At 55.4% G+C, this 21,145-nt stretch overlaps 3 protein-coding genes across 5 annotated transcripts in view; all 3 read right to left on the minus strand.

Annotated features, from left to right (window-relative positions):
* LOC309444091 (chromosome-associated kinesin KIF4-like) overlaps nt 1–21,145 on the minus strand; it is a 474,457-nt gene that overhangs the window by 70,253 nt on the left and 383,059 nt on the right. The gene's annotated exons all lie outside the window — the stretch shown is intronic.
* On the minus strand, nt 4,239–8,310 carry LOC309444089 (protein Wnt-11b-like). Of its 2 annotated transcripts, none has more exons than XM_082061638.1 (5): nt 8,022–8,310; nt 7,660–7,895; nt 6,875–7,152; nt 5,962–6,254; nt 4,239–5,276 (listed from the first exon to the last, which is right to left on the minus strand). In XM_082061638.1, exons 1-5 carry the CDS (start codon nt 8,087–8,089, stop codon nt 5,102–5,104), a joined length of 1,050 nt encoding a protein of 349 aa, XP_081917764.1. In that variant the 5' UTR covers nt 8,090–8,310; the 3' UTR covers nt 4,239–5,101. The 2 variants fall into 2 exon arrangements, with proteins under 2 accessions (XP_081917764.1, XP_081917765.1); XM_082061639.1 differs by having other exon boundaries at nt 5,120–5,305.
* On the minus strand, nt 10,452–20,647 carry LOC309444088 (transforming growth factor beta activator LRRC32-like). 2 transcript variants are annotated; one of them, XM_082061636.1, is made up of 2 exons: nt 17,664–19,686; nt 10,452–10,543 (listed from the first exon to the last, which is right to left on the minus strand). In XM_082061636.1, the coding sequence occupies exon 1, from the start codon at nt 19,566–19,568 to the stop codon at nt 17,697–17,699; it is 1,872 nt and encodes a 623-aa protein (XP_081917762.1). In that variant the 5' UTR covers nt 19,569–19,686; the 3' UTR covers nt 10,452–10,543; nt 17,664–17,696. The 2 variants fall into 2 exon arrangements, with proteins under 2 accessions (XP_081917762.1, XP_081917763.1); XM_082061637.1 differs by lacking the exon at nt 10,452–10,543 and adding an exon at nt 20,508–20,647 and having other exon boundaries at nt 17,543–19,688.

The raw sequence follows: 21,145 nt of genomic DNA on the forward strand, positions 1-21,145 counted from the left end.
ACATAGTAAAACCAGGACCACCGCGGTGTGTTGCATTTGACACACTTGTGTAGAACATCTTGCCATGCACTTCCAGAGGCCTGTCTGGTGCTTCCCAGGAGTTCCAGCACGTTACACAGACTTCCAATCTTCCTGGAAGGTGTTAGAGCTTCTGCATAGGATAGGCTGCCCGGAGAGGTGGTAGATGAACCATCCCCGGAGACATCCCAGGCCAGGCTGGACGGGGCTCTGAGCAACCTGAGCTGGTGAAGATGTCCCTGTCATGGCAGGGGGGGCACTGGGGAGCTGGGAAGGTCCCTTCTAACCCAAACTGTTCTGTGATTCTATGTCATCCTGGAGCACATGAGTGGCCAGACTGCAACATGCCTGGAAATTCCTTCCTCCACCACAAAGCACATGGACATGTACACAAGCTGAGAAAGTCCTCAAAAATCTGTACGGCCGCAGTTCTGGGCTGGTGGGAGGATGCTCCTGGAAAAGCCCACGTGGATGGCAGCGCCAGGGTGGCTCACAACAGCTTCTGACCTGGCGAGCAGACTGTTCTGCAGCTCCTTCCATGCTTTAACTCGCTTTCTGAGGGGCCCTGGAGGCAGCACCCCCAGGGGTGCTCAAAGAGAAGATGTTACTATTTAGTGATCCAATGAGGTGGCCGTGGCAGCTTCTCTGCACGAGCAGAAAGGTGATTTGAAAAGTCTGCTGTGAGCAGCCTCCGGGACACTGCTTGCACTGAACATGGATGAGGGGGAGAAATACAGGCTGGTGAAGGGGACAGGGATGCTCAAAAATGCCACCTCACCCCTCCCGGTCCCCGCAGATGTGATGGGGATACCACAAACCTGCAGGATCTGGGGCTTTTCTACTCTGATGGAGCAACTCGCTGAACTTCAGGGTTCAGAGCTGGAAGGAGTGCCAGCCTGGCCAGGCTTGGAGGAGGGAAGAGGGCTCTATGTCCCCTCGGAACCTCCTACACAACTGGCCTTCAAGCCATGCCCAAGGTTCCCTCAGTTCCCCCTCTGGTCTTCTGGCTGTTGATTTGTCCCTTGGCTGAAGATCCCCAGGAGGACAATCCCTATTATCATTTGTCATCCTTCAGCCACCATGATATTGCTGAACACCCCAGAAATAAAGGAGAACAGAGATGCCAGGGTTTTCCCTTAAATACAAACACTTACTCATGTTTGTGTCTTGCAGTGTGATTGTGTGGGCACCAACCATCCGAAAGGTCAAAGTGACAATCCCCAAACACTCACAGCAGTGCGGATGGTGATCAACAGCTGAGCCCCAGCACAGCAGCCCCATCCCCTCCTTTCTCCTTGTTCTGGCTCGGTTTTATTTGTGAAAAGCACAAGCAAAAAGCAGGTGGAGGTTCTGCCCTACGGCTGCAATCCAGGGCTGTAGGGAAGAAATATCCAGCAGAAACACTCAGAAGTATCTTCCTGAACATTCTTCCTCCAAAACACTCATTTGCCTACTGACAGCTTGTTGCCCTTGCTCAGATTATCCTCCTGGAATAAGTTATGCAGTGTCTCTCAATGAATAAAGACATAAAAGAAAAAAAGAAGAAAAACCACTAGCAAACAGTCTCAATGAATGGAGAAATAGAAGAAAAGAAGAAAAAGCCCACAGTGCTTTAGCAGCAAAGACAAAAGAATCCATGAAAATCACTCTCCTTTCTCCAGAATTCACAGTCCACACAAGTCTAACCAGCAGGGCACGATCACATTTATACCAGCCTTACTCCTTTAAAACCCAAACTAAAATTCAAGCAGTAATGAGGAGGCTTTTAAGAGCAAACCCTTTGCCCGCTTCTCCCCACATTTCATGCACAAGGATGGTTTTCTATGCACAAGCCATTTTCAGAGCCACTTCTCCCGTGTCAGCTCACAGCACCAGAAAGTGAATGAATTCTGCCATGGGTGTGGAGAACTCAGCTCTAGGAGAGTCTCATTTCCAGAGAAACAGATAAATCAAAAGCCACAAGACATCAGGGGAAAATGGCTAATGACAAGAAAGTCAAAGTGGTGCCTGAAGGGCTGTGAAGCCACAGTTGTTAGATCTGCGCTGTGTTTCGGGGATGCTGCTCCCGTCCTTGCCCAGGTTGATTCAGGTCCTGAGGGGCCACCTACCAGAGCTGGAGGTGGTTGTGGTGGAAGCGGAGCTGCTGAGGGTTAGAGACAAACCCTCCTGCGCCGATTCCTCTGGCAGAGGTGCTGGGACCCACCGCAGGCTGATGTCAGGGTCCAAGTTCTGTCATCGTTTACCCCAGAGGGTGGTTGTGCTGCCCGGGCTGGGGTGGGGGCTCCCCCTGGGACCCTCCTGCTGGCTTTGCTGCCCAAGCAGGATCACAGAGAGAAAACGCATCCAGGCAGATGGATCCCTCAGCCCCTGGGGCGCCATGCAGGGTTTAGTCCTGCTGGATCCATCGTCTGACGCTGCCTTGCTCTGGCTCTGCTTCCTTCAGAGACTCTTCTAGTCCAGCAGATCCCACAAACCTGGTAAACCGAGCTCAACAACCCCTCCTGCTGCAAGCATTGTCACTTAACCATCACCTCCCCACCGCTGGCCTTCCTGCCAGCCTGACCCTTTGCACCCTTGCACTAATCACAGTGTTTTCCCACATCCCGCAGGACACAGCCCGAGCTCCTCAGTGCTGATCAACCCCTCCGGTCCTTCCCCAACTCTCCCCTGGTGCAGCCAAGATGGAGGGAGCAGAGAAGGAGAGGACTCTGCATATTCAGCCCTTGACCCTGCTCTTTCCCAGGCAGAAATTCAAATGGGACCTCTCTAGGAGGGGATCACGACATCTCCCCGGGGCATTCCGAGCCATTGTGGCTCCTCTCCTCTACCCCAGGCGATGTGTGTTTGTAGTTACCAAATGCAAATCACATTTCCCACCCTCCTGGCTCAGTTTCTCACTCCACAAGATCCTTCCCTTGTGTTTTTTTGTTTCTCACCAGCTCGTTTTGCAATACTCTGCGGAGTTCACAGCCCCTCCCGGTTTCACCTCCCTCTGATCGGGGATGCACAGCCAGGTGGCTCTGGGGAAGGGATTTAAGCAATCTTCCTAATTAAGTACCCGCATCACCTCAGCCTGGCTCTGGACACAGAAACTGCATCTATTTTGCAACCTAGCAGCCAGAGACTCCCTTTTCTGAGGAATGCCGGTGACTAACCCCAAATTGCATTTTAAAAGCAAAACTGGAGATAGCTTTTTGGCCTTGGGCAGCTGTGACGGAAGCTTTGCAGCTGTGGCTTTACTGTCACCCTGGGAAGGCTGGGTGTCAGCAGCCAGATCGAGTCAATGGCACGTTAACCACTGATAATGCTAGTTAACTCACTTGGTTAACTACGCAGAATATGCTTCACCCCTGAGCGTTCCAGCTTCCAGCTCCCAGGCTCATCTCAAGCCCCTTTGGACTCACTGTTAATACAGAAACCTGGAGCACATTAAGTGAAGGGAACGGTTTACAAAAAAAGCTCATGAATTGATTCCGTGACCCAGCAGAGGCTCTTAAAAAATGATTGAATGAACATGGAAATGAGTAATCGGTACAGCTGGACTCGGGGCTGAACGCCGCCAAGCCCATTTAGTGCAGACCACAAATAAACCCAGGCGCACGCAAAGCTGCCAGGGGCTCTGGGTCATGGATGAGCTGCGGGAAATGGCCCTGATTTCCATTCCCTTTACCTGTCCTCCTCGTGCTGTGGGCTCTCCTCAGCACCTGGGCGCTTAGACTTGTCCTTTCTCTCCAAAGGCTGCATGAATCTCTTAACCCATGGCCAGAGTCCATGTTAGGTGACACGGGGGGCCACCAGGGCCCCCATCGCTGGCTCCCCACCCCTTGCTCCAGCCCACATTCACAAGGATCAGCAAATAACCCCAGACTGCCTCCATTTCCAGCCACCAGTGCTGCTGAACCCCAGGAACCCCTTGCTTGCTGCTCAGAGACCTGAAGAACTGGGCAATGGAAACCTTCCAGCAGGTTCTCTGTACGTGCGTAGTAGCTGAGCAGAGGATTGTAATTACAGCAGCTGTAATTAGAGGCAAACCTGGGCCAAGGAGCCACAGAAAGAATTAAAACCAAACTGGTCCCTCGCTGCGTGTGAGGGCACGGACATGGGGCTTCAGCTTCTCTTCCTCTGCAGCCAACTGAGGAGCTGGAGGAGGGAGGTTTTCCTAGGAAACACATCACAGAGAGATATAATATAATACATTTATTAAAGAACGCACACTGGAGTCCCACTTTCATTAAGTATAGCGGCTAAAGGTCTCATCTGCCAAGGGCCCTGGAGCTGTGTCCTCTCTTCAGGCCAGAGCGCCAGCATGGCTGGTGTCAAGGGGGTGGAAGGAGCGGGCTGGAGACCTTCATGGTCTAGAAGATGAGCGCAGCTTTGCCATGCTGCCCATCTTGGGCAGCCCCAGGGACTGCTGCTGTGCCTACGTCTGTCTGTCTGTCTGCCATCATCCGTCACAGGCAAAGGCTCATTACCGTGAGAGCAGCAACAACCTCCATGTGGGTCGTGGGGAGGATTGGTGAGCTCTTTGTCTTCATTTCAGGTGCTGCCAAGGGCCCTGGACCAGTATTTGCCCCTGGGGAGGAACACGGTGGTGCTGGGTGAGCCCACAGCAGAACCCTTCCCCTAAAGCAGCCGCCCATGGCCCCCTCACCCAAAGAAATTTTCTTCTCCCAATGGGCAACTCTCTGCCCCCTCATCCCATCCATCACTCCCGGCTTTCAGGCCACTGTCAGAAACCTCCTGCAGAGGGACAATGTCAGCCCAGGGTCCCCATTCACCCCAGAGAAAAGGGCCTGTGTGTGTGAGTGATCAATGGCTTGTCCCCAGCTGGAGACCGAGGGCTGGTCTCTCCCCACCGGCCGTGGGAGGGCGACCCTTTGTCTTGCTCTGGAGCGATGGAGCCGAGGTCTGGGCCTTGGGCTTCCCCACGTGTCTCAGTTTGAGGTTTTCCATGGCAATGCGAGAGCCCGGGCTCCCCACAGCGCACCGTGTTGCCGTAGCTCACGGCATCCCTTGCAGTTGGCGTTGGATCTCCAGCCATGCCCAGTACAAGAGCCCTCCTGCCTGCCCGGCGCCTCCGGCGTTATTTACAGACGTATCTCTCCACCTTCCGCCGGCACTTCTTGCACACCACATAGCAGCACCAGTGGTACTTGCAGTGGCATCTCTCCACCACCTCCTCCGTGTAGGTGTTGTAGCCACGGCCGCAGCACATCAGGTTGCAGCTGTCGCTGCCCATGGAGGTCTTGTTGCATTGCCTGTCAAGAGGAGGATGCACAATGGGGTTCTGAGGGACGTGGGTCTGTGCCAGAGATAGGCTAATGGTTGGATTCCATTTTGGGGGTCTCTTCTGACCAAAACAACTCAATGATTCAATGATTCTGCCCACCACCACGGTGGTGGTGCCAACCACAGCCGCCTGCCCTGGCCCCCGCCCAGAGCTGACGTGCCCATGCAGGAGGCAGCGAGACGCCAAGATACTAAAGGAGTCTGGAAAGACTTCTGGGGTTGGTTTGTTTAAGATTAGGATTCTAAAATGTGTGTGGAAAAAAAACCCCACACATTAAAAACTCTTCTTTGAAAATGTAGTAGGCTATAAAATATTTGAACTAAGAATGACTGATTATGTCATTTTATAACTACTTCTATTCTTTCCATAGAAATTAAATACATAGCATATAGCAATTTTGCCTGCCTTTGCCTCCCATATTAAAAAAACAAGTTCAAAAACAATGAGGGAAAAAATACTGCATATAACCACAATTTTAAGGTAATATCTTGCCAGAATTGTACTATGTGAAATACTTAGACAGATAAAGCAAAGCAGTACTGTAGTATGTTAAGAAACACAGGAATCAGAATTGCTCCTGTGCAGTGACATGTTTAAACTAAAATTTAGTTAATCATAAAATGTGAGGCTGAGTCTCTGCAGCAGTTTGTTACCTGTCCTGTGTGCCCAGAGACCCCAGGTGAATATTTGGCGTGCAGTAGTCGGGAGAGCTGATGAGATAAACCAGATCTGTGTCCGTCACTGGCCTGACGTCCGTCTCTTTGGGCACCAGCTGCTTCCTGGGCCCCACGAGCCGGTGGGTCACCTTGATGGCGCCCAGGTACCTGGACTTGAGGTCAGAGGCGATTTCCTCCAGGTTGGGCAGCCCCTTCCAACAGGTCTTCACTGAGCAGGAGCCTGAAACGCCGTGACATTTACACTTGGTGTCCAGGGAGTCGCTCAGCACCTGCAGAGGACAGGAAAACGGATCAATTTCCTTCTGCTTTCTCCTTGTACCCACCCTAGTGATTAATTTGCAAAAGTACCTATGGGAAGTTTTGAGAGATGAAAGTGCTCAGGGCTTACTGCCAACTTTAAATGAATATAATGGAGCAATCAAGGACACAGCCCTGCTTCAATCCCCTGCTGATAAGAACTTGACCCTTGGGGACATCCCTGGCCAGGGGCGGGTGGCTTTCCCCACCAAGATGGGTGTGGGATGGCCACATCCACACCTGGGGAACCGCCCGCTCTGGGGAGCCCAGCTGGAGCTGATGGGCCTCTGCTCCCATCAGAGGGGTGGGAAGGGGTACTGGAAGTACTGGTGTGAAGTGGAAAACATCTTGTTGTGAAAGGGTGCAAGGATGTTTGGGTAGGGTAGCAGTGGGGGATGGCTCTGCAAACACATGGAGCTCTGTTTTAACCATGTAGTTGCCTCCTGACTTTAAGGACAGCATCCACACAACCTGCCCAGTGTCTTACAGAGGGAACCTCTGCCCCCCGGGCTGCTGGAAGCTGTGCTGGGCTGCAGCACCCATGGTGGCACCGTCCCCACCTGTCCCACAGCCACCTGTCCCCCATACCCACCTGCCGACCCACTGCGTTGTTGTGCAGGTTCATGGCCCTGAGCGCTCGTGTCCCCAGCTTGCTGGATTTTGAAGGACTGTCAGCAAAAGCGGCACCGAGCTGGAGGCCGTAGCGCAGGTTGTCCCCGCAGCCGCCCCACCTGAAGCCGGGGCCGGGGAGCTCGGCGGGGCCGGGGCCGCAGGAGCAGAGCGGGAGCTCCCCCGCGGCGCAGGCGCGGGCGATGGAGTGCGGCACGGCGGCGGCGGCCAGCGCGTGGGCAAAGGCGGATTCCCGGGTTCCTGGAAGAAGAGAGGGATGTGTCCTTCCACCCTACCCAGCCAAACCCTCCTCTCAGAGATCTCACAATGCAAATGAGGGATTTTGGTTTTGTTTTCTTGCAACAGAATAACACCAAGGCCCAGCCTTTTTCTTGTGCTGTATTTTTAACCTGTGCCAGCTACTGTATTATGGTCCCAGTAAACAGCCTCTGCCCCCACCTCTTCCCCCTTTTTTTTGGAGCCTTTAACAGCTGTTTTGGTTTGAAACAGAGGTCCAAGTTGCACAGGATTAACACCAGTGTAATGGCAACAAGTTTCTCCAGAATTGACGCCCATCAGCTGAACAGCAGCACTTTATGTTAGAATCATAGAATAGTTTGGGTTGGCAGGGACCTTCAAAGGTCATCTAGTCCAACCACCCTTTCTTATTTTCTCTCTTCTTTTTTTTTTTTAAAGCACTGCCTGCCTGGAAAGCTCCTTGGGTCAGACACAGGAGCACAAACACATCAGGGGGAAAACATTCATTACCTTTCAGCAGGTCAGGGCCAAAGCTGGGGGCACGTTGGATGGAGGAGCAGTTCCACCTCATGTCTGCGAAGCTCTTCTGGCAGACGCTCTTGGTCTGGCGGGCGGCCCGGACGATGCTGGGCATCACCTCCAGGTTCCTCCGGCACATCTGGAACTGGTCGGGTACCAGTCCGGCGAGCAGCCGGCAGTGGTGGCTTTCGTTCCAGGCCACCCCGCTGCCGCTCTCCGTCAGCCCGCTGTGGGGACAGGATGGGTGTCAGCGAGAGGCAACCACGGGCACCACTCTGGGGACCCAGCCCGAGAGGGGGAGCCCCAAAGAGGGGCAGAGGGAGGGGGTGCAGCCCCCCCGGGGCAGTACTCACAGCCACTGGATGGCTGCGGAGAGCCCCAGCTGGCAGAGCAGCACGGCGGCGGCAGGGGGGGAGCCCATGGCCGGGGGTGGCACCAGGACGGGGACTGACACCGGAGCTGGGGTTGCTTGGGACCGGGATCGGGGGTAGGGCTGGGACTGTGGATGGGACCAGGCAGGACTGGGGACCAGGGGCAGGACTGGGACCAGGGATGGAGATGACGCTGGGACCTGGACCAGGGAGGATACCGGGACCGGGGTTGGGAGAGCTGCAGCTGACACTGGGGACGGGACCGGGGATGGAGCCGGGACCGGGGCAGGGACCGGGAGTCAGGACCGGGGCTGACGCTGGGGATGGAGCCGGGAGCCAGCACCGGGGATGGGACCGGGACAGGGAGCCAGCACCGCGGATGGGACCGGGACAGGACTGGGGCTGACACCAAGGATGGGGCCGGGGCCGGACCGGATCCGCTGGGCGCCTCCTCCCCCTTTTGTAGCCGCGGGCAGCGCGGTCCTGCCCCCCGGGGAGGGGAACAAAGGCGGTTTCGGTGCCATTCACAGCGGGTTAGAGCCGAGGGGGAGGGTGGGATAGGGAGGCAGGGGGGGCTCCAGCTGTTATTAGCTGCCCCCATCCCCAGATCAGCCCCTGGGAAACGCTGAGGAGATGACAGGGTGGCTCTGCGCCATGGGGAGGTGGGGGACATGGGGCACGTCACCCCCCTGAGCGTTTGGGTGTCCCGGAACCATTTGTGTCCCTGCAAGGCCTAGAGATGCTGCACACTGCAGAGCTGTGGTGGTCTCCACCTTCAGCATCTTCAGGAGAGGCATCAGATCCGAACACGGATCCACAGCTCATCCTGTGCCTGGCCCATCAGTAAGGGAGAGAAGGGGCTTATGTTAATTGTTGGCTTTTTTCTTATTTTCTTTGATTAAAAAAAGCCCATATTTTGACCCAGAAGGAGTGAAAGTCTCAGCTTTCGGCCCCCTCTTTCTCTGTAGGACAGCCAGGACTCTGCAATAACCAAGACTCCAGATGTATATATACATGTATACAAATCAATCAAGGTGTGGACACTGGTCTCACCAGCCTGGAGATGACCCAGCCAAAGGCTGCACTGGGGCTGAAGCCCAGAGAGGCTGTGGAGTCTCCTTCTCTGGAGACATTCAAAACCCACCTGGACACGTTCCTGTGTGATCTGCTATGCTGAACCTGTTTTAGCAGGTGGGTTGTACTAGATTATCTCCAGAGATCCCTTCCAACCCCAATCATTCTGTGATTCTGTGAAGCTGATTGAATTTGGGGAAGTCCTGCCTGGAGACACCAACTTCACAGCTTCAGCCCATTTTCCTATTGACAAACCCTTTTACTGACCCCTCGCCCCAGTCAGGGCATCAGCAGCTGCTCAATAGGTTTTGTGACTGCAGAGAAAGAGGGCGAGCAGAAGGGGACGTGTGGAAACGCTCCCACCCTTCAGCCCACAAAGACATTTCAAAGCAATGGGGTTAAGGCCACCTCTCCCCGCCACAGGAAGGTGCTGGGCTGCAATGCAAGGGCTGCCCTGCCCACGCTAACTCGAGAAACAGCCCCAAAACTAAATGGGCCCATTAGAAAACGTAGTGGGAGCAGGATCTGACTCAGCGTGGGGCTATCTTTAGCTTGTCAGAGCTGCAAACCCCAGTCTGGAGTTGGCATTGGGTTTTCTGGTGCCTTCAGCACCCTGAAGTACACGCGGGACAGCTGGAGGACTTTGCCTTGACTGTTGCTGGGCTTTCTGGACCAGGACTAATGCCTTGATGTGTACAGGCTCTTGAGAACAGCACAACCAGCTTTCACAGCAGTTTGCCTCTCCAGGCCAAGAAAATGAGCCCGAAGTCCCGCGGCTGTCGCACAGACAGTCTGCTGGTGCAAACTGGTGTGTGCAGGGCCCTGAGCCAGCACCGGCGCGGGTTCCACTGCAGAAGTGCCCGTTTCATCGCAGGGACCACATTACAGCTGGTAGAGATGACACAGCTGGGGAAACGGTGCCTGCGTGGACAGGGGCTGGGTGGGCTGACATTTCCGTGGCTGGCACACGCTTGTCACAAGGTGTCTTTTTTTTCTGAGTCTTTCCTTTCTGTGAGTAGAAAACCAAAAGTGCAACCTTGCTGCTGTGAGGACCTTCAGGAACCAGGTGGGCTGATGTTTTCCACAGTGGGAGGTGACATTTGAGACACAAGCCCAGCTGACACCAGCTTCATTTGGAAACAGTCACAGGTTGCAGACCTGGCTTCTGCTTTCTCCCTTGCCATGCAGCTTCCTTCTTCACTGGAACAGGGCAGGACACGAGTGGGTGTTTGGTTTGCAGCCGCCCATGACCTCCCTTTGACTTGCACTCAAACCAGGACACGCAGCTTGAATTGTTGACCTCCCCAAACTGCTCCCTGGGGATGAAAAGTCCACAAGGTACTTTGTGCTGGAGCGATGGCCCATGAGGAAGGGTCCTGCTAGGAACACGTCGAGGTCTCTCCCAAATCCCAAGCGGAGTTACATGAGGCCTAATTAAAGCACAGAGAGAAAAGAAAGAGATGCTGTATTCAGTGTCCCTGGCATCAGCTGGCTCTGATCCCGTTAACCTTCCTCTCCCTGATGCCCGTGGGCTGACACCAAAGGCTCCAAAGTTACAGCAAGCTCTTGTCAGCTGAAAAATGACTTTTCTTTTGGCTGGAGTAGCAAAGAATCAGTTCCCCAGAGTCCTTGTTGGAGAGGACAAGGGATAACCCAAACCTATATTCTGTAGTCACCAAACCCCATGTTTTGGTTTTTGTCTCTAAATGAGGACTAAGCTGGTTAAAATAACAGCACCCTGTTTTAATGGGCTAAGGTAGCAATGTGCGCCCTCTCTTCTGCAGCACATGCTGCTCCAAATCCCTTCAGACCAAGCATCAGGTCCCAGAGACCACCAGCACCTGTGGGACATCAGGGCAGGTCCTGCCCAACCGCTGCCCTCTCCAGCCATGGTTATTGCCCCACGGAGGAAGATGTGAGGACAGGCCAGACACTGCTAGAGCTGTTTGTGGTCCCCAGCTGTGGGACGGGTGACACAGCCCGAGGGGAGACTGGGCACAGGCGTCTTGGCAGAATTCATCCATCGTCAGGAGCACCTGGAGCTTCTCTAGGCTTTCTGGTGGTCCCAGGCATAATTCAAACACTATTTCCCACATGCAATTTACTTCTTTTTTTTTTTAGTGTCGCCTTGAGGTGACGCTCATGGAGCAGCTCTCTGCCACAGAACTGCGCTTGGCCTCCAAGTGCCTGTGACAAAATGCACAGATGGGTTTGAGACACGTGTGTGCGAGGGGTTGGAGCTGCACCACGCCATATGGAAAGAGCCAGGGGAAGGGTCTCACCACTACCCAGCCCACATACAGAATCACAGAATCATTTTGGTTGGAAGAGACTCTTAAGATCAAGTCCAAACACAACCTAGCACTAAACCACGTCCCCAGGAACCCCTCCGGGGACGGTGAATCCCACATGATCTGCTGCAAAGACCCTTCGCCCACTGCGATCCTGCGCTTGGATGACCTCGGCTCACCTTCCAAGGGCCAGAACTCACCAGTGCTGTAGGACAGGAGACAATTTCCTACGTTTTCTGCAAGCCCCTGGGTTGTCAGCCCAACTCAGCCACTCCCTCACCAGCCCAAAGTCTCCTCCAGCATCTCTGAGATTTAAGAAAGCTGCTGTTTCTCTTTGTTCCTGGGGCTTGGAGCTGCCATCCCGTGTGAGATCCAGGTGGCACATGGCAGAGATGACCCTCACCTGCGAACCTGGTCAGCTTCTAGTGAGGGTTCTGCAGTGAGAAACAGCCCCTGTTAAACCCCTGGAGTGATGGATTTTGCTCATACACATCACAGGACCTGGGGTCCTTTGCCATTAAACTGTTCATTGTGCTTGGTGAAGCTGAAATCAGACCGGCCTCACCACAGTGACACGGTTCAGCTTTCACCTTTCCCGACTCAGTTCAGTCCTCTCGGTCCTCACTGCGCTCTGGAAGTCCCTGATATTTATTTGACATCCCACCTTCCCATTCACGGCTGCTACAGATCTTTCTCTTACCTTGACCGCGATCAGATACCGTGTCCACACTTCTCCCTCGTGCTCCTTTCCCTCTAACCCGGAGGATTTTAATATTATGAAACCATATTCTCTGTAAGTTCCCTTTTCGGCCTTGGGGAATGGGGAAATGCCTTGGCCCCAGAGGGGAGACATTGCGGGGAAATCTGAGCAGCTTCTGGAGGGATTAGGAATTTTCTGAGCAGGAAAAGCTGCTTTTTGTCAGGATGGGGAGGTGCCTGGGTGCTTTTTTTGGGGCATCATGTGCTCCGTGGGCAGGGGGAGGACAGTAATTCGATGAAGCAGGTCCAAGGCAGGAGTTGCCAAGCAAATGCAATCCCATGCGCTGGGCATGTCCCACCAGCCACCACCCTCTCCAGCCAGGGGGATGCAGGGACTCCAGTACCACCCAGTTACCATCGTTCTGCCTCATCTCTGCCAGGCCCAGAAAGGAGAGGGGATATTGCCACCTTCTGGCCAGTGCTTTTGCTTTCCAAGGCCACGATCTTCTCTTAGTCTGGGAGCTGGAGCATCGCAAATGGGCTTGAGATCTGGAATGCGAGGTTACTGTGGGCACTGGGCAAAGTCCCCAAAAACCAGCGTTGGGAACAGCGTCCTGTGTCCCCATCCCTGGAAGGGTTCAAGGCCAGGCTGGGCATTGAGCAACCTGGTCTAGTGGAAGGTGTCCCTGCCCATGGCCAGGGGGTTGGAACTAGATGATCTCTAAGGTCCCTTCTGACCCAAACCGTTCTGTGATTCTATCTTTCTATGATTTCTGATGCCAGTCTCCTGTTCCAACTTGCTGCCTCCTACAAAAGGTGATTTTTACCAAGCCCCCTTCGCAGACTTAGTGGTAGGAGGAAAAAAAAGAAGAAAAAAACAGTTTCCTTTTATAGCAAAAGCAATCCTTCATTTCATGTCAATTCCTCTTAGCTCAACTCTTGAAATAACCGTAGGGTAAGTGCTAAAAATACCCCTTCCCCCTCTGCGTCAGGTCTGTCTTGGGGAAGGAGGAGGGCAGGAGGGGATCCCCAGCCAGGAGAAAGGCTTCCCCCTTCCGCAAGAGCCACCGCGGGACAACGGGCAGCCAGGGACTCGTCTGTGGGTGCAGAGCGGAGGGAAAGGCCAGGCGGGCAGGAGAGGAGCCGGCAGGGACACTGGGACATGTCCCCCCCATTGGGGTGGCTGCCCTGGGGACACGGCCAGGAGGGGAAAGCTCCAGGAGGAACAGGCAGAAGAAGACCTGACACCGGGTCGGGGCTTTCCTGCACACAGAATTTGCTCCTGGGATTAAGGTAATTAGCGGAGAGATATCAAATAGTTGTCCTGGATGGGCAAAGTTTTGTGTCCTCCGCTACTGGGGCTCAGACAGGAGCCAAAGGAAACGCCCACGGGTGTTTTGTGACCTGTGTAACTACACGGGAACCCTCTGCATGGAATTACAGAATCATTTCAGTTGGAAAAGACCCTCAAGATCATCAAGTCCAACCATAACCCACCCTGTCCCTGCCCCATGTCCTGAGAACCTCATGTCCGTCTGTCCAACCCTCCAGGGATGGTGACTCCAGCACTGCCCTGGGCAGCCTGTTCCAATGCCCCACAGCCCTTTGGGGAAGAAATTGTTCCTAAATCCAACCTCAACCTCCCCTGGCGCAACTTGAGGCCGTTTCCTCTGCTCCTGTCACTTATTATTTGGAAGACGAGACTAACACCCTCTGTGCTACAACCCCACGTACCATCCCAGCTTGCAACAGCTTTTGGCTTCGAGGCGGCTTCCTATGAGGACATTCCAGGGGTTCCCCTGCCACCAATGTGCTCATTGTCCCCTCAAGTCCTCAGTGACCTCAGTGCTCCCCACCACCTGAGGACCCACACCCCATTGCCTGGGAGGCTGTGACAGTGCCGGCTGCGGTGACACAGGCGGTGGTGGCACAATGTCACGTGGTGCTGACGTCCTGTTGAGGATGCAGGTCGTGTGCTCCAGCCGTGTCCCAGAGGTTGCAGACGGGGTCCCTGCTGTGGGCTGGCACCTCAGAGCGTTCCGTCCCCTCCGCAGGCTGGGGACACCAGTGAGCGCCACCCGGGGCACCAGGTGACCGTCCTGCTGCAGATGGCTGCTTTCCTTTAGCGAAACCGTCCTCCTTCCTCTTTCCAACGTCACGCTGACGTCGGTGACCTCACCACAGGACGGGTTCTCCTGGTCCCGTGGCTTCACTCCCTCACCGCGACGCTGCTCCCGCGGGCGTCCATAGAGGTGTCCCCTTGCTGGGACCAGGGACTGTGGGTTCAAGCTGTGAGGAGACAGAGGACCTGGTGACAGCCCTGGAGCTGCTGTGACCTGGGCTGCCTGCGGCTGTGACGCTGTCCCATGGCAGGCAGAGCGGGCTCTGCAGCACACCCTGTCCCCAGGGACAGCTGGGCTGGGGCACCCAGCTGCAGCACATCTGTCAGCATCTGCATTCCCCCAGCAGCCCGGGCAAGCGATGCTGCAGGAGGCAATGGAGGCTTTTGCAAGGCTGGGGAGATGTTGGCAGCCACGTTCCTCATCTGTTCCCACCAGAGGCTCCTCTGGGTGAAGGTCCCCGTGCTGGAGGGGCTGGTGGCAGGTCCCAGCCTGGCCGAACCCCACCAGAGACAAAGAAAGTGTCGTGAATCACATGCCCAACCTCACCGACCGGGCTGGAAACAGCTGCCGGCGAGTCCTGTTGAGTCACGCACAGCAGCTGTGGCAGCGAGATCATGGAAAGCAGCAGCAGAACGGGAGGGACAGGCGGGCTGGTGGCCCAGAGGTGACACATGGGAACAAGCCACTGCCACCAGCCTCCTGCCACATCCCGAAGCTGCAGAGCAAGTGTTGCACTAGCCAGGAGCACATAAAAACCACCCGGCTGCAGGGAGCTGGGTAAGAGGACAGTAGTTTACGAGATCAACCGCATTTGGGAACACACATTGCGGCAATATCAGCAAAAAATAAAACAAATAAACAAAATTAAAATAAACAGCCATTCTGCTGCTGTCTGAGCACTGACGTGGACTTACCTGAGTTCTGCTCTGGCTGCTTCACACCTTGCAACAGCCTAAAGCTCATTATCTTGCATTAGCTTACAACAGAGATTTGGGGAGATTTAGGCTGACCTGTGCTCCCTCTACACCCAGAGCTCAGGGGACGAGGAGCCCAGGGGTCAAGGAGCCCGGGGGACAAGGAGCCGTCTCCCGGCTCTGCTGGGCAGGGGCAGCTCGAGCAGGGACACCTGACAGCCAGCGATCTGGATCCTGCAGCTCTGACTCTCATCTCCACGGAGAAAAAGGGACAAAGGAGAAAAAGAAACAGTCCTCTAACTGAAGTTAGTTACAGACAAGGTAATTTCCGCATGAGTTAGCGGAATAGCTAGTTGGAAATTTTTGATAAGATCTATTTTTCTTTGAAAATGCAGATCCAGTGAAATGTGGAAGCTTTCCACTGGAAAGAATGAGTTTTGTTAGATTTCTCAACTAGTTCTCTACAAAAATTTGTAAACGGTCACAGTATTTTAACCACGACTGCCTTTTTTTTCTCTTTTTCAGACCAAAATTTATACTCCTCCTGCCTTACAGCTTGACATTAAAATGCAACATTTTTGGCCTTCCCTGCAGGGTAAAACCAGTCCCAGGATCTCTTATTTTTAGTTCATGCTTTAGCAGATGCTCTAATCCCTGGAGAAAACTTGGGGGTATCAACAGCTCGCTGTCCCCACGTGGGTCAACCACCAACTGCTGCTGGCCCACGGGGACTTGACGCAACCCGTGTCAGCAGGGCTGGATAAACACAGCTCCAGAGCACCCAGTAAGCCCAGACTAAGCACACGGTGGTACTGGTGTCCCCATCAGTCCCCAGCCCTGGTGGCTGTGAGGCTCCAGCCCTCTGCAGGCCTTAAGGAGAGGAAGAGGCTGGTGGAACCGGTGAAGAAGCAGCACCAAGGGCAGGAGATCTGATGGTGATGGGCACGGAAAGTACAGCTTGGGAGGGGGTTTAAATGAGGAACAGACAAAATGCACCAGAAACACCCACCCAAGGCAGCAGTAGCAGTTTGGGGTCTGGCCAGGCAGCCCCGAGGAGTGTCCCTGCAATGTCACCAAGCACCCAGGCTGGGGGTGAGGCTGCCATGGCTTTGGGGACGGGCTGAGCTCGCCCGCCTGCTGCTTCTTGGGCGCACAGGACAGCACGTCCCTGCCACAGGGAGCTCGGTGCCACCTGGGCACAGGGGACCCTGCTGAGGAGAAGTGCAGAAGTGATGTGGGGGACACAGCAGCTCCTGGCACGCTACGCCAGCTGGTGACATCAGCTGGGACCTGCACTGGAGCAGCGTGTAAGATCAAAGGGAAACTGAGGCAGGGATGGAAACACGGGGCCATCAGAGGAGGTGGATACCCAGCAAACCTGCAGCCCCAGCAGCAACACGGGCAGCGTGGGGAAGGTGTACGTCTCACAGCAAAAATACCCTTTGCTTCACAGTAAAACCACAATAAGCGTGAAAGGAGAAAGAAAAAAAGAAGTTAAGCAACTGGGATTTTAAGTGACTTCCAAGCCCTTTTGCTCTCGCAGCCTCTAACCCCACAGGTGTGTGGCCAAGGACGTGGCCTGGGAGAGCTGGGGACTTCTAAGGTGGCACCAAAGAGAAGTGGCACCAAGAAGAAGGAAAAGCCTTTCAGGTGCTTGTTGGGCATCTGGCTGCTGTCCTGGTAAGCTGGACATGTCACACCTGGGACAGATGGACAGCTGTTTGTGCAGAGACAGGGAGCATCACACCACACCAACAGCCATCCTGCATCACATCCCACGGTGACAACAGCCTGTGGACCACAGCGCTTACCCCTGTGTTGAGGACCGAGCTGTCCCTGCTGCCACTGACTCGGGAGTCCAGGCTGGAACGTCCTGCACCCGCTTCACAGAGCCGGGGACAGCACAAGACAGGGGTTCTCTCTTTCATTCTCTTTATCTCGGGGTCATTTTAAGCCCTGCCAACCTCACAGCACCACTCAGATGACATCTTGGCAGGATGAAGCAGGAGAGAAGCGTGTAGGATCCTGCAGAAACTTCCTCTCATCCTAACCCACCAGCAACCGGCACCATTTCAGACTTGGGAGCAGCAGCAGGTACTTAACCCAGCTATTAAACCTATTTAAAAGGCAAATAGCGACAGCTGGGAAAGCTGTGAAACCCTCAGGTGCTCTCAATGGAGACAATTCCCTTTCCACTAACAGCACTTGGTGGGCTCAGGGGGTGGCCAGGTCAATCTGAGCAGCCCAGGCCTTGGTTTCTAGTCATGGGTGATGTGAATGTGTGATGGCAGGGCAGAAAACCCACCCAAAATTGCTCACAGCGTGTTTGATTTTCTGCAGGGAACGGAGGAGGTGGGGACATCCTCCCTCTCGAGAGGGATCATCTCTGCCTGGACCAGAGCTCAGCACCAACCACTCTCCCTTTATTGGGTTTGCAAAACACACAAAGGACAGTGTTGAGGGAAGGAGGTCTGAAATACAATAATATTATTAATATTATTAAAAAATAATTAGAGTTCTGACCCATCGCTACAGTCCCTGCTCCCCAGGGCTGGGCTACACTTTGGTGATGTTCTCCGCTGGCTTCACCTCGGCTGGCTCCTCAATTTTGGGATGGAGGGGGAAGACCCTCGCCCTGTTGCTGCAGTGTCCCCCATGCCCCGGCACCTTCTGCCCTTTCTTGAGAAGCCAGCAAACCCCGGAGCTGAGAAACAAAAGGCTCATCATGACCACGAGCAGAGCCAGGGAGCTGGTGTCCTTGGGACGTGGACAAAGCCACCAAGGGCTGCTGGTTATTTTGGCTGAGAAGTTCCTGCTCCCGTCCCGGTAGGAGCAGAGGGTCTGGCCCAGGTCCCGCACGCCCACGCCGGCCGCCCGCAGCGCGTCCAGCCAGCCCAGCGAGCAGCAGCCGAAGGGGTTTCCAGCGATGGACAAATCCTGCAGGCTGCGGGACCAGCTGGCGCCCACCGGCTTGTCCAGCCCCGGCAGGTTGTTATTGCGAATGTCCAGGCTCTCCAGCGGGGAGCAGAAAAGCCCCGCGGGCAAGAGGCTCAGGTTATTGCCAGAGAGGTCCAAGAGCTTGAGCGCGGCCATGCAGGGCAGCTCTGCCTTGCTGTCGTCCATCTGGTTGTCCCTCAGTGAGAGTTTCTGCAGGGACAACTCCAGTCCCCCCAGGGCTTCCTTTGGCACCAGCAAGTCCCTGTTTCCCGACAGGTCTAGGGAGAGCAGCGAGGTCCGGTGGAAGGCGTAAGGCTGCAGCCTGCTGATGTTGTTCTTGCAAAGGCTCAGGTGCTTCAAGCGAGGCACGTTGTAGAAGGGGGTGCAGGTGCCTCCCGGGGCTGGTACGTGTGACATCCCAGCTCCCAAATTCCCCCCCCGATCGCTCCCGTGGCTCTTGCAAGGCTGGAGGCTGTTGGAGCCCAGATCGATCGTTTCCAGCTGAGGCAGAGAGTGGAAAAACCACGCCGGCAGCACGCGGATGGCGTTGCCGTGGAGGTCCAGCGACCGCACGGACAGGACGACGCGCGCCGGGGGTGCGGGCGAGCGGTCGCCAGGCTCAGTGCCGCCGGCCAGCGCCTCCCCGGCCACCTCCTGGAGACAGTTCCTGGCCAGGCTGAGGGTGTGCAGGGAGCCAAGGCCGTGGAAGACGGTCAACGGGAACACCTGCAGCTGGTTATTGCTGAGATCCAAGTCAGCGACACGTGTCAGCCCTGCCGTGCCAGGCAAGGTCCTGTTAAACCTCGTCAGCTCCTTGTAGGGAAGCGCAAACTCCTCTGGCTGGTGTGAGCCTGGGAGCAGGGAAGCAATAAGGTTGTTGGAGAGGTTTAAATGGGTGAGATAATGGGCTTTGGGGAGCTCTGGGAAAGAGAGGAGTCTGTTATGGCTCAAGTCGAGCACTTGAAGCAGGTAGGGCTCCGCTCCCTCCTCCCAGACAAAGAGCTCCAGGGCGTTGTGGCTGAGATTTAAAACCCGCAGCTGCCTGAGGCTGAAGCCAGAGATGCAGTGGAGAGAATTCAAAGCCAAATTCACCACCTCCAGCTCTTCCAGAGACTCAAAAACTCCCTCCTCGATTTCCATGATGTAGTTGTTGCTGAGGTCGAGCTCGCGCAGCCCTGGTGCGCTCCAGAAGATGCCGGCTGGCAGCTCGGTCATCCTATTCCCGGAGAGATCCAGCATCCTCAGCCTAGTGAGGTTCCTGATGTACCAGCCTGCCATGTGGCTCTCCAGATTATTTGCCGACAGGTCCAGGACCTCGATGCTCCTGAGCAGACGGAAAGCTCGCCCGTTAGCCAGGTAATTGCGGTCCAGGTGGTTTGATCCCAGCAGGAGAGAGCGGAGCTGGGGCAGCTGAGCCAGGGTCGTGTCTGACACGGCTTCCAGCTGGTTGGAGCACAGGTCCAGGTACTCCAGCTGCCCAAACCCTGGCATGTGGCTGCTCGACAGGTTTCGGATGAAGTTGTCAGAGAGCTCGAGGTACTTAACTCCTTGCCCAAGCTCCTGTGGAAGGTTGCGCAGGCCAACTCCTTTGCAAGACACCTTGGTGGGGCTCTGCAGAGAGACAGGAGAAGCCGTCAGCGTGAGGGGGGCTCCAGCCATGCCAGCTCTGTCCAAGATGGGCACCAGCAACGTGGACATGAGCACAAGCCTGGGAAGGGGACAGTCCACCTAAAGCCACTGCTTAGAGACAAGGAGTTTGTCGCCAGGATTAAGCTGGGCTTTCTAAGACGCTGCTGAGTTATTTCTGATGGAGCAAGGAGAAGGCTCAGCCTCTGCCACCCCACCCTGCCCTCCCACGCATGTCAGCAAGCAAAATGGGCAAAAATGTGGTGTAAGCACTGGAGATGCAACAGGCTGGTGGGGCAAAGCCAGCTTTGGGAGGGCATTGGGACAGCCCAGGGACTGGTCCAGAGCATCCCTATCCCATCCTGGTGGGATCCAACTTCCAATTGTTCTCCTCCACCTGTTTGGAATCAGGAGCCTGGACGTGGAGGGGATGTTTTTTTAGCCCCCCGCCCCGCCACATTCGTGGCGGGGCGGGGGGCTAAAAAAACATCCCCTCCACGTCCAGGCTCCCAATGACCTTGCTAACATCCATGGCCGCTCTCTGAATCCTCATGAGACCCTGCACTCCATCCTGCTCTCAGCAAGCATCTCGAGGTGACATCCCCATGGCAGGGACAGCTGGAAGGTGCCACCAGCACGGCGGGGACACGGGAGCAGCTGGGCGCTGGGGACCGGCTGGACAGGAGAGCAGATCAAAGCCGGGAAGGTTAAAGAGAGGGTGGGTGGAGGGAGGCGAGAGCGGTGGGGAGATGCGCAGAGGGATGCTCAGCCCCAGCGGTGCTGCTGGGGCCATCCCAGCCTTACCTGCTGGCACCTGGGCTTTGCGTCCCAGTTAGGCTGGGCTCTGAGCACAGACGGGAGCAGCCAGAGCAGCAAACATCCTCTCTCATCCAGCCGGTGTTCAAACAAGAGCATGTTGGGCTGCGGGCACTGCCAGCCCCGTCCTGCTCCTCCAGTGCTCTCGGGCCGGAGCCGGGCTGTGTATAAATAGGTTTCAGGATGGGACGGGGGAAGGAGATAAAGGCATGTGGGTGTTTGTAGCTACGGAAGTGGGAAAAGAAAGACATAAAGACTGCAGAGGGGGAAAAACAGCACAGAAAGCCACAAGGAAGGGAAAGAGAAACAGATGGGATGGGCTGCACCGGCGCTCAGGTGATGGGCTGGACCCACCGCCAGCAATGACATCCAAGGCAGAGGTGGTACTTGGGAAAGCCGAGAGGTTTTTGGGGAGTTCCCCTGCCTGGACCGGCTCTTCCTCCAGCTTTCTCTGCCTGTGTCAGGCTGTGCCTGGTGCCAGCAGCTGGTGACAAGGACACCCAGAGCAGTCAGTGATGGCTCCTCAGCCAGGGACTGAGCTCCTGGTGGCAACTGGACCGTTCCCTTCGATGTGAAACACCAGATCCCCAGGCTTTGCCACCCATTCCCAGCGGGCAGTGCAGAGC

The sequence above is a fragment of the Streptopelia decaocto genome (genome assembly GCF_964273445.1).
Source record: "Streptopelia decaocto genome assembly, chromosome: 10".
NCBI classification, from domain to species: domain Eukaryota; kingdom Metazoa; phylum Chordata; class Aves; order Columbiformes; family Columbidae; genus Streptopelia; species Streptopelia decaocto.

Bases quoted from the DNA above. Each gene is read 5' to 3' on its own strand.
- LOC309444089 (XM_082061638.1), bottom strand. From the start codon at position 8,089: ATGGGCTCCCCCCCTGCCGCCGCCGTGCTGCTCTGCCAGCTGGGGCTC. The intron at 6,255-6,874 runs GTGGGTATGGGG...TGTCCTCTGCAG, and splicing joins ACAACGCAGTGGGTCGGCAG to GTGCTGAGCGACTCCCTGGA. The intron at 5,277-5,961 runs GTAACAAACTGC...TCCTCTTGACAG, and splicing joins TCTCTGGGCACACAGGACAG to GCAATGCAACAAGACCTCCA.
- LOC309444088 (XM_082061637.1), bottom strand. From the start codon at position 20,618: ATGCTCTTGTTTGAACACCGGCTGGATGAGAGAGGATGTTTGCTGCTC. The intron at 19,689-20,507 runs GTAAGGCTGGGA...GTCTCTCTGCAG, and splicing joins CAAAGCCCAGGTGCCAGCAG to AGCCCCACCAAGGTGTCTTG.